Genomic DNA, 12489 nt, shown 5'->3' on the forward strand with positions numbered 1-12489 from the left:
ATGATTTAGAAGATGAATGCTAAGGAACATTGTATACATTTTCATATATGTTTATTTGTAAAAGTGTAGAATTGTTAATATTGTGAAAATGCGTATAAAGTTTAATATGGATTAAACATGTCATTATGATTGTTTTGATTTATGATTCTGCTAACACTAATGCATATTTGGATGCACAAAAATTGTATTTAATGTGTTTTGCAGACTGAAATGGGTGAATCTTCATCCGCATCTCAGGCTCTCAATGCTCCTCCTGAGAATGCAAACGAATAGGATATTAATGACCAATACAGATAAAATATACCTCATCAAGTCATTTCATTTTCAAATATCCATGAGGCAGATTTACACCCAAACTTGAGGTTTGACAGATTTTGGATAGAATATCCAAAATATCAAAGGAACTTGCACACCCTTCAGTATAATGATGTTGAAGTACCCAGGGTAATAGATTGGGAACCGTTAGAAACAGTGAGATTGGCCGATCCAATCAGAGAATTACTTACACAAAGGTATGGTAATTCTACTTTAATGATTGGGAACGTTTATTCAATATACGTAGCCATGTATATAGAGAATGGTGTGTGTAATTATTATGTAGTGTTGAAATAAATGATCGGGTAGCTACCTTAATCGATCGGAGTTTTATTAGATTTTTATTAGGAGGTGTGATGCGCCATATGTCTCTACTAGATATGGCTCAGGCTTTGTGTATATATACGCCTGAGGAACTAGCATCTACTAATTATCAAAGGTTGATAGTTAATGGTAAGAGGGTTGATAAAAATTTTGATATGAATGGAATATGGAGTAGAATGACTAGCCATAACCGATTTCGTGGGGGATATTACTCTTACACTGATATTGATAGAGCTGAGCTAAGAGTAATCCATAGGTTCTTAGCAAACTCGATTACACAGCGAGGTAGGAACAAAGAGAAGGTAAATGAAAATGATTTATTTTATCTCATGTATATTCGAGACCCACAGAGCGCTGTGAGTATACCTTATTGTGTGGGTTATTATTTATCGGCTATGGTTAGGGGTATACAGCCTAATAGTATAATAGGAGGTGGTATCTTTGTTACTTTAATTGCTGAGTATCTCGGTGTCGATAGAAGTCAGGGGGATTAATAATTGCAGCACCAGAACCCTGTGATACAATTGGTTTGAAAGTATATCATGGTGCTAAGGTTTTAAAGAAATGACATAACGCTGCAGCACCATATGATGGCAATCATCCACAGGTCGAAAGAGATCAGCAGCAAGGTAATATGGGAGGGGGGAATCAGATGACAGAAATACAAATTTTTATGGCTCAACATGAGTATGAAATGGCTAGACAATGAGCATTTCAAGATTGGCAGTATCATCAAAACCAAATCATAAGTCATTGTGCACACATAAATACAAACTACATTCCTACTCAAATGCCCATATTTCCTCCCTGGACTATACAGACCCGATCACCGTACCCTACATATGACCCAGCTCAAGCATTCTACAGCACTTACGGCTTTGAATGGAATCCCTACTGGCACCATCCTCATCAACCCTAATTTTCTTTTATGCCTATTTTTATTTATTTTGTAACTTGTAATTTTATACTTTTAATACTTCTTTTGATACTATAATAGTTTTTATAATTTTCTAACTTTTATTATTAGATTTTAATAATTTTTGAATGTGGGGTGATATACCCAACTTCTAAAATATGTATATATATGTTTGTAGTTTATCTCATGTACAAAACAGGGTAAAACAGCTCACTTTTAAAGACTGACATTAAGTTCAGCAAAAGCTATTAATTTTGACGATAAAACGAAAAACAAGTGTGATGTAACAACAGACGTAATGAACAAATGAAGTGCACCATTTATCATTCAAAACAAACGCCAATATGTTTGGAAACTTTGGTAAAATTTTAATCATTTTTCTACGCTAATCACCCTCAATAATTTAAATTGTTACTGATTTCTTGTAAATGAGGGCATTGCAAGATCTTAAGTGTGGGAAGGGGTTAAATTCTTTAGGTTTTTTTTAAAATTTTTTTTTTTACTTTAAACACTTGGTTATTATTAAAAATACTAGTAACGCGGTAGTTGTATTAGAATCTAGTGCTCTCTGATAATAAAGAACAGCCATAGTCTTATATACTGAGTACCCACTTCTAGTAAAAATTTTAAAAATTTTCAAATAAATGAATTCAAAATCATGTTTATACATATTTATGAACGATAAAACTAGGTGTTAACACCGAAATTATTGTTACCTCGTAAAGGACATAAATTGAGAAACAACCCAAAATGTTAGAATTCATTTAAAATGGAATAGAGGAGAATAAAAAGGCAAAGAAAGAAAAATAAAAGCCAAGTGTGAGAAATTTTTACCAAGTTATTTAAATCACATATCACATATCTTTGTACAAATAATTAAAGATATTTTTGTTTTGAACGATTTTATCAGTTTTACCCGATTTCTTATAATATATTTGAAAGAAATGTGCCACTTGATTTAAAAGGAAGTAAAGACTTCCGAGAAAAAGACACGCGCTTCTTGATTTAGGTCACGAAGTTGTCGTCCAGACCAGTTGTAGAGACTACGAAAAACCTTGAAAAGTTTTCTCGAAAATCAGCTGGAAATCCACGGACCTCAGCATCAAACAGGGTCGCCAAGTGGTCAGACTTATCCTAACCATGAGAGGATTTGTCTCGTACAATGGGGGGCACCGTGCAAATTAGCTTATAAGACTAATGAATCAGATCCCCAGAAAGGATAATCTCCTTAAAGATCAAAAATCAGCTTTTAAAACTGATATTACTCAATCCTTGAGATTGACCTTAAAGATTGAGAATTCAAACTCATGGAATTCATTGATATCTAACTCGAGCTTGAACGAGAAAATATTTTGATCAAATTACAAACTGATTTGTTTTATGAAAACCCATTTTTAATGCGTTCATTACCATTAAACGTAAAATCCAAAGAATTCACCGGAATTCATTAGGTCACCAAAACCAAATCGGGTGTCAACTGTAAGAACGGTGGTTGCATAGCATGGTCGAAGACATGACCTTGTGCCAGACCGAAAAAAAAATTACAGGGTGATCTTTACTATTGCTCCTACAAAGGATAGTAATTGCATCCAACACGATATAGACCATAATTATCTGCATGTCACGGGACATTGCCTTAACAGTTGCTTGTTCAACGCTTTCCTTTACTACCGGACGGTAGTTTACCAAAAGGTAATATATGGAGCAAGTATACTAGACGTGTTGCTTTCCTAATACAAGGTTAGCAAGTGGGTGACACAAAACCATAAGTTTTGAGCTAAAATTTTCAAATCTGAAACCCACAAAACTCACAAAAACATTTTGCAAACACCGGTGAAGGGTTATTCCATAAAACTTATCTAGGGTAAAAGCTAGATTGAATTTTCAAAAGATCAAATGTTTTCATAAAGATCCAATTTCCTAAAAGGTTCTAAATTTTTATAGTCATGTGGGACTGTAAACCACATCGTTACTACCATTGTTCATACCGCCGTATTAAAATCACTGATGTACAAAGTGTGAAGAATAAAGAAGTGATTCTAGTAAAGTTATATTCAAGTTCTATATTGCTTGAGGACAAGCAACGCTCAAGTGTGGGAATATTTGATAATGCTAAAAACGAACACATATTTCATAGCATTATCCTTCAAGAAAGACAAGCTTTTAGTTGCAATTGTTCTATTTACAAGTGATATTCGTTTAAATAATAAAAGGTGAAGATAAAAGACAGATTCGACGATTTGAAGATGCAAACGACCAAAAAGCTAAAAAGTACAAAGTACAATCCAAGTGGTTCAAATTATTGATGAGAAACGTCTAGAAATTACAAGAATATAAGCCGCAAAAGGCAAAGTACAAGATATTAAATTATACGAAAAGGCGTTCGAAAATCCGAAACCGAGACATGAACCAACTTTCAGCACGCGACGCAACGGACCAAAAATTACAAGTCAACTATGCACAAGAATATAATATAATATATAATTAATTATATATATTATTATATATTATAATTATTAGCAGCCCCCGTTTAAATCACTATGGTGAGCTTGAATCCAAAGCTCCGCACTCGCGGAGCTGTGAAGCACAAAACATCAGCACTCGCGGAGTTGTACAGTCTAAAGTGCGCCTATAAAAGGCCGCACATTCTGCCGATTTCATTACACCTTTTTCTTTTCCTTTCTCATATCATATACGATATATATATTTATATTTTATAATTATAATTTTAATTTATGTTTAGTAATAATAAGGTTATGTTGGCGTATGTATTAAGTTTGTGAGTCGAATTTCTGTCCGTGTAACGCTACGCTATTAATAATCATTGTAAGTTATGTTCAACCTTTTTAAATTAATGTCTCGTAGCTAAGTTATTATTATGCTTATTTAAATCGAATTAATCGTGATGTTGGGCTAAATATTAAAGACGGGGTTATTGGGCTTTGTACCATAATTGGGGTTTGGACAAAAGATCGACACTTGTGGAAATTAGACTATGGGCTATTAATGGGCTTTATATTAACCAAACGATACCTCGTTAATTTAGTATAAAGGTTACAATTTGACGTATCTATATATAACCACATACGCTTAATCGGGTACGGTGGGCGGGATATTTATAAATACGAATTATTGTTCATTTGACCAGACACGGGGATGGATTAATAGTCACTGGACTCATTAAAACAGGGGTGGATTACATTCAAGGGTAATTGGTGTAATTGTTAACAGAGTATTAAAACCTTGGATTACACGCAGTCGATAACCTGGTGTATTCATTAAACAAAGTATTAAGACCTTGTTACAGTTCGAATCCCCAATTAGTTGGAATATTTGACTTTGGGTATAAGGATAATTTGACGAAGACTCTCGCACTTTATAATTATGACTGATGGACTATTATGGACAAAACCAGATGGACATATCGAATAATCCAGGACAAAGGACAATTAACCCATGGTAATAAACTAAAATCAACACATCGAACATCATGATTACGGAAGTTTAAATAAGCATAATTCCTTTATTTCATATTTAATCGTACTTTTATTTATCGTCATTTTATTTATCGTTCTTTAAATTATTGCACTTTTATTTATCGCACTTTTATTTATCATCATTTACTTTACGCTTTAATTAAGTTATATTTATATTTAATATTTTATATTAGGTTTTAATTGTGACTTAAGACATAAAATCGACAAACCGGTCATTAAAAAGTAAAACCCCCTTTTTATAATAATAATACTACTTATATATATATATATATATATATATATATATATATATATATATATATATATATATACAAATATAGTTTAAAATATAATATAGCGTTAAATTTAGTTGTATCCCTGTGGAACGAACCGGACTTACTAAAAACTACACTACTTTACGATTAGGTACACTGACTATAAGTGTTGTAGCAAGGTTTAGGTATATCCATTCAATAAATAAATAAATAACTTGTGTAAAATTGTATCGTATTTAATAGTATTTTGCAATAAAAATATAACTATTTCGTATACACCTCGCATAACATCACCCATGACCCACCATATTCTAATACACAGGCTCTTAACATATCCTCTAACATTTGAATAGTTCGTTCACTTTGACCGTCCGTCTGAGGATGATACGCTGTACAAAGATTAACACGAGTACCCAAATTTTGTTGTAAACTCTGCCAGAAGTTAGATACAAATCTCGAATCCCTATACGACACAATAGATAATGGTATTCCATGCCGAGCTACAACTTCATTTATGTACAACTGAGCCAATTTACTCAACGATGTCGTTTCACTAGCAGGCAAAAAGTGTGCGCTCTTGGTTAATCGATCAACAATCACCCAGATCATATCATGTCCTTTCTGGGTTTAGGGTAACTTGGTTACAAAATCCATCGTTATATGTTCCCATTTCCATTCTGAAATTTCTAATTGACGTAATGATCTATAGGGTTTTTGATGTTCAGCTTTAACTTGGGCGCAAATATGACATTTTTCCACAAAATGCGCAATGTCTTTCTTCATTGTTGGCCACCAATACAGGGTTTTAAAATCATGATACATTTTTGTACTTCCTGTATGAATGGATAATCTTGATTTATGCGCCTCATTCATAATTAATTCCCTCAATTTTCCAAGTAAAGGAACCCATACTTGATTGTTGAAGGTTTTTAATCCATGAGAATCGTCAATTAACTCCACTTTCCTCTTAACTAAAAGCTCGGATTTTAAATGTTCATCTCTCAATGCTTCTAACTGCGTCATCTTTAATCGCTCAATTAGATCCGATACAATTTCTATTCTCATAAATTTCACATTGTCAATGGATCCTTTTCGGCTTAAAGCATCAGCGACTACATTTGCCTTACCTGGATGATAACGAATTTCACAATCATAATCTTTTTTTAATTCTTGCCCCCATTTTTGCCGCATATTCAACTCTTTCTGAGAAAAGATATACTGTAAACTCTTGTGATCTGTACAAATAACGCAGTGCGTACCGTATAATTAATGTCTCCATAGCTTTAAAGCAAAAAACCACTGCTGCCATTTCTAAGTCATGTACTGGATAATTTTTTTCATGAGTTTTCAACTGCCGTGAAGCATACGCAATTACCTTCTCTCGCTGCATTAATACACAACCCAAACCCGCATATGACGCATCACAGTATACCATAAAATCATCAGTACCCTCGGGTAACGCTAATATTGGAGCTTGACACAATAGCTGCTTCAATCTTTGAAATGCTTTCTCCTGTTCATCATTCCACTGAAAAGATACATCTTTTCTAGTTAACTTTGTTAATGGACCCGCAATCTTAGAGAAATCCTTGATAAATCTACGGTAATACCCTGCCAAACCCAGAAAACTCTTAATTTCAGTCGGAGTCTTCGGTGCATTCCAATTCATTACCGCTTCTATTTTGGATGGATCCACTTTGATACCTTCTTGAAAAATAACATGACCCAAAAACTGAACTTCACGTAACCAAAATTCACATTTGGAAAACTTGGCGTATAGCTGTTCTCGTTTCAACAATTCTAATACTTGACGTAGGTGATCAGCATGCTCAGACTCTGTCTTTGAATAGATTAGAATGTCATCAATAAATACTATGACAAACTTATCAAGGAACTGTCGACACACCCGATTCATTAAATCCATAAAAATTGCTGGCGCATTCGTTAACCCGAACGGCATCACCAAAAACTCATAATGACCGTACCTAGTATGAAATGTTGTTTTTGGAATATCGGATTCAGCAACACGAACCTGATGATACCCGGAACGTAAATCTATTTTTGAAAAGACCGAAGCTCCTTGAAGCTGATCGAATAAATCATCTATCCTCGGAAGAGGATACTTATTCTTCACGGTTCTTTTGTTTAATTCCCGATAATCAATACACATTCAGAGCGTACCATCTTTCTTTTTCACGAATAACACGGGAGCACCCCAAGGTGATGAACTCGGTCGTATAAACCCACGATCAAGTAAATCCTGAATTTGCATCATCATGTCGTGAATCTCGGACAGAGCTAACCTATAAGGAGCTTTAGCCACTGGTGTAGATCCTGGCATCAACTCAATTCTGTATTCTACTTCCCTAACTGGCATCAAACCCGGTAATTCATCTGGAAATACTTCTGGGAAGTCACGCACTACTGGAATATCATCTACCATCGTTTTCTCTTTCTTAGCATCAATTACATACGCGAGAAACGAATCACATCCATTGGCTAACGATTTCTTAGCTTTCATCATCGAAATTAACGGACAATTAAACCCGCCCCATTCACCTCGGGCCATAACACGTGTCCCATCGGCCAAAGGAAAATAAATTATTTTCTTATCACATTTTATACTTGCCTTATGGCGGCTTAACCAATTCATACCTAGAACTACATCAAAGCTAGGTATGGGCATCACTAAGCAAGTCACCGGAAATACACTCCCATCTATTTCTATACTTATTCCAGACACAGATGTTGTGACTGGAACGGTCTTACCACTGGCTACTTCCACTTCTAATGGTTCAGATAACATAGAAACAGGCAAGTTTAACTTATCACAGAATCTAGTAGCCATAAAAGAACGATTGGCTCCGCAATCAAACAATACACGAGCAGGTGTAGAGTTAACCAAAAACATACCGGTGATAGCATCGTTGGCAGTAGTAGTTGCATCTACCGACATCTGGAAGGCTCTTGCTTCAGGTCTTGGAGGAGTCTTACGCTTCTGTCCAATTGATGAAGCTGAAAATCCCCCGACTGACATTGCCCTTGCTCCTGCCCCTACCCTAGAACTCATCTTTCTCGCAGATGGACAATCAACTGATCTGTGCCCTGATTTGTGACAATTCCAGCAAACATTTTCTTTGAATGAGCAAGCCTGAATATCAGGACCCATTACTCCACACCGCATGCACCTCTTTGTCAAATTAGTACAAGGACCCGCATGAGTCGATTTACAACCATTGCACCACACCCTCTGGTTCGAACTACTACCACTTTGGGAAAATCTTCCCTTTTGTTGACCACCATGAGACTTCTTTGATTTGAAACTACCTTGACTTGACGTCTGTTTGGGCTGCGCCATCGTTTCATTTTGAATTTCTCTGGCCGCCTTAATGTCTCCTTCCACCATCTTGGCTATTGCAAAAGCTTGAGGTAATGAAGGTGCCATTCTTACCAATGATCTGTATTCTAGCAAGATCATTTCCACAAACTGATCAATCTTAGGCTGTTCATCAGGAAGCCACTGTTGTACAAAGCGAAGCTTGTCCGTAAACTTCTCAATTACTTCATCAATTGTCATCTGTCTGGTCATCTTCAGATTCATAAACTCTCGCTTCATTCTTGAGATCTCATAAGGAGTGCAATACTGTTCGCACACCTTAGCAGCAAATTTTTCCCAAGTCACCTGGTTCAACATTTCCTTTGACATATGAGAAGTTATTGAATCCCACCAACCTATTGCTTTCTTTTTCAACAATCTGCTGGCATAAGTTACACGTAATTCGGGCTTGCATTGACAGGCTTCAAATGCTCGATCTACCTCACGTAACCAATCAAAGGTTTCAGTCGGATTAGAACTACCGACATACTCTGGAGGTCTGCATTCAAGAAATTGCTTAAAAGTAAACTTTTTCTTTGTTTCAGTTGTTGGTGGCTGCCACATTTGGATCACGTAAAGATACATAACTTGACCTGGATTTTGGTATCCTTGTTGAGGCTGTGACTGTTGCTGAGGTGTTGTTTGAAACTGTGGAAATGGCAACGAAACTTGGAATTTTTGTGGTTGTGATGAAGTTCCCCCTGATGCAGACCCAAACTGAGGTACAGAAAACCCTGGAGGTACAGTATCATCATTACCCGTCATGGTACCCGCAGAAACAATACCTTCTAGCTCGGTTATCCGGTCTCGGGATTCTTTCAATCGACTCTCCAATCATTGGATGTACTCTTGCTAATCAGTGTCTGAGTCTTCCCCTTCAGGTGGAGCTCTGAAGATTCCGGGGGTAGGTGGAGCTCGGACATCCTGCCTTTCGTCAGTCATCTTTCACCTGTAGTACACATCATCTCACAAAAGCTTAGTGGATAATCCGTTAGTACCTACAGACTATCATACCATTCTTTACATTCACTTAGCTTGTCTCCCAAGGAAATGTTTGACACACTGTCGAAGGTTTGGGAACATGACATCCATGTGTACACGTTGCCAAACCTATGCTCTAATACACAGCGGAAACTTTATACATATAATATAAGTTTTACAATACCACACGATTATTATAATTTATCAGGCGTTACGTTTAACAACTATTATTATGTTATACAAAAGACATCAGAGTTTGTTCTTCAAACATATCCATCAAAACAGGAAGCTCCTCCCAAAAACCCTAGCATACAAGTCTACCTGCATGGGAGGAAGTGAGGGGGTTAGCACAAGGCTAAGTGAATGGTACAGTCCTAACAGGTATAAACATATAGCATCAAGCTAGCCAATACACAAACATGGTCTTGATAACAAGAGGATCGGCGGCCTGGCCGGGCCCTTAACTCCAATTGATCAAGCTGGAGTATACCGATAATTCCAATTACTGTCTCCCTCGCATAGTATCCAGATGCAGGTGGTGCATCGTTCAACTATACTACGCGAATAGTAATTCCTGAACCAGGAAGACTCATCCCTACCTCTTGCCTAACTTACAAATTTAGCATAACTACAAAACGATAGCTGCCCCACATGTAAGCCAGTTGCCGCTACAAAACCCGCAATCGGCAATATCACTACCAGACTACTAACCCATAGTCGGTATCCAGGGTGGCCACAACAAGTCACATAATATAGCACAGTATATCATATACTAAGTATTCAGGTGAGTAAGCCAAGGTAACAGTAGCATAACCCGCTACTAAGTACTTATAAACATTAGGATAGTCCAACTCACCTGGAAATACAAGAACTCAGTAGTCTTATTTCACTGAGCCTTCACCTTTTCCTTTATCACCTGAGAATATCATTTCTCTAGTTAGTAACCATTTCATTCATATTTACATATTAGAATACATAAATACAGTAAATGGGTTAGAATTGCAGTTGACCCAATCATACATACACTGTCACTCGCACAGGTGGGGTCTCACTCGTGTGACTGACCAGCTCACTCATGTGGATGAGTACCCTCACTCACATGAGTGACTTTAAAGTCCACTCACATGATTAAGTAACTCACAAACACGGTTGGATACCTCACTCGTACGGGTGAGTGCCTCACTCGCACGATTGAGCAACAACAGCAGTATAACTGCTATTCGAGCTTTTTCCACCAAACTTAAAATTTGATTTAGTATTTTAAAACCTTTTCATTATAACGTACACTTCAAGACGATTCTAACGATAGTTTATTCGTCAAAAACGGAGTTACGGTTTGAAAGTTACAGCCCTTTCAATTTTTCCAAAAACTGGCCACTGCTCACTCGCACGACTGAGGTCTCACTCGTGCGAGTGAGTCCTCAACCCCATGGTTGAGCCTCAAAAGTGTGGTTACACGTATGGTTGAGCTGTCAAAAGTGTGGGTGTTGAAAATCAGTTCCAGCACGCTGTTTTCGCATTTTTAGCACACAAAACTCGATTTTTGCTTGTTTTGGTCGATTCAAAGGCTCGATAATATCACATAATACTTATATAAACTATATCTAACATCAATCAAGCAAAATAAACACATATAATCAAGAATCAAGCTCAAAAATCACCAAAACCCATTTTAACCCAAACCCACTCTTTTAATTCACAAAATTCAATGATGTTTACCTTGTTTTGATCCTTGTTAATGCTAGAATCAGATAAGCGAAATCACAATCTTTGAATTTGCACTTTTGATTTCAAGGATTTAGAGAGTTAAGTGTGTTTTAGGGTTCAAAGTTTATAAAAAATGGTAAGATATAGAACTTACAGGAGTATATATCAATTTAGGGGTTTCTTCACTATGAGGGAACCCCTTTCGTCTAACACACGGGTATTTACCAGTTATCTAAAACACAATGTACCTTATTAGGCGGCCCTAACGAGGTCCAATTCACATAACGAAACCTGTTCTTTGACCCTTGTCACAAAGCGCACATAACTAACTAATCAAATAATTATTTACCCATAATTATTAAGATCACTAATATTAGTAAATTAATATAAACTAAGAATAAAAGGTCATTTACCGCTAGGCCCGATTCGAGGTTGTTACAAAACCAACCATCGATGTATGAAGCTACCAATTTAACTACACAAGCATAAACCTCAAAATATAAGGATCATGCACCTTAATGATAACCATAACAATCTCACATCTTGATCCCAACGACCACTCCCACTACGACCTACAAAAAACACCCAAAAGAACCCGAAAACACCAACATGAACCATCGATAACCAACACCCAATACCACAACCGTAAACGACCAAATCTAATAATCGGAGCAACTCAAAACCATAAACCGAACTACTCGAAACCATTACCCGAATCACCCAAAACCGTTACCCAAATAACCCTAATCCATACACATGATTTCTTAATTTAAATTATATAACGGAAGCATGAGATCAATTTCACCCAAAACACCACAACTAATAGTTCAACAAGTAGCTGTTAACTTGAGAAATAATAATTGATGGTTCTCTTTGAAACTCAAGCTATATTAAAAAATATCAGTAAACAAGCGTATACAAGTAACCTGCGAGTCTTTAATATCTTGATAGCTATTGTGTGGTGTTCCTTTAGCCGTATAATTCTCGACCTGAACAGCAACGAAAACGAAAGCTATACCAGTAACCACCCGAAAACACCCGAAACCATAACGAACCCACCTAAAACTACCCGATGCTGCTCGAAAGCACTTAAAGCAACTTAAAAACAACCCAAAACCG

At 36.4% G+C, this 12489-nt stretch overlaps 1 protein-coding gene across 1 annotated transcript; it reads right to left on the bottom strand.

The window, feature by feature from the left end:
• Positions 1-6456: 6456 nt before the first annotated feature.
• LOC139852106 (uncharacterized) lies at positions 6457-9447 on the bottom strand. The gene is made up of 3 exons (XM_071841334.1): positions 7521-9447; positions 6739-6917; positions 6457-6690 (listed from the first exon to the last, which is right to left on the bottom strand). The coding sequence occupies exons 1-3, from the start codon at positions 9445-9447 to the stop codon at positions 6457-6459; spliced, it is 2340 nt and encodes a 779-aa protein (XP_071697435.1).
• Positions 9448-12489: the final 3042 nt, after the last annotated feature.

Source organism: Rutidosis leptorrhynchoides, chromosome 1 (assembly GCF_046630445.1).
Source record: "Rutidosis leptorrhynchoides isolate AG116_Rl617_1_P2 chromosome 1, CSIRO_AGI_Rlap_v1, whole genome shotgun sequence".
In the NCBI taxonomy this organism is placed as follows: domain Eukaryota; kingdom Viridiplantae; phylum Streptophyta; class Magnoliopsida; order Asterales; family Asteraceae; genus Rutidosis; species Rutidosis leptorrhynchoides.

Excerpts from the sequence above, each read along its gene's own strand:
- LOC139852106 (XM_071841334.1), bottom strand. The coding sequence starts at position 9,447 with ATGACGGGTAATGATGATACTGTACCTCCAGGGTTTTCTGTACCTCAG. Across the intron at positions 6,918-7,520 it reads ACCGAGTTCATCACCTTGGG|GGTATTACCGTAGATTTATC; the intron begins GTGCTCCCGTGT and ends TGGGTTTGGCAG. Across the intron at positions 6,691-6,738 it reads AGGGTACTGATGATTTTATG|CGAGAGAAGGTAATTGCGTA; the intron begins GTATACTGTGAT and ends GTATTAATGCAG.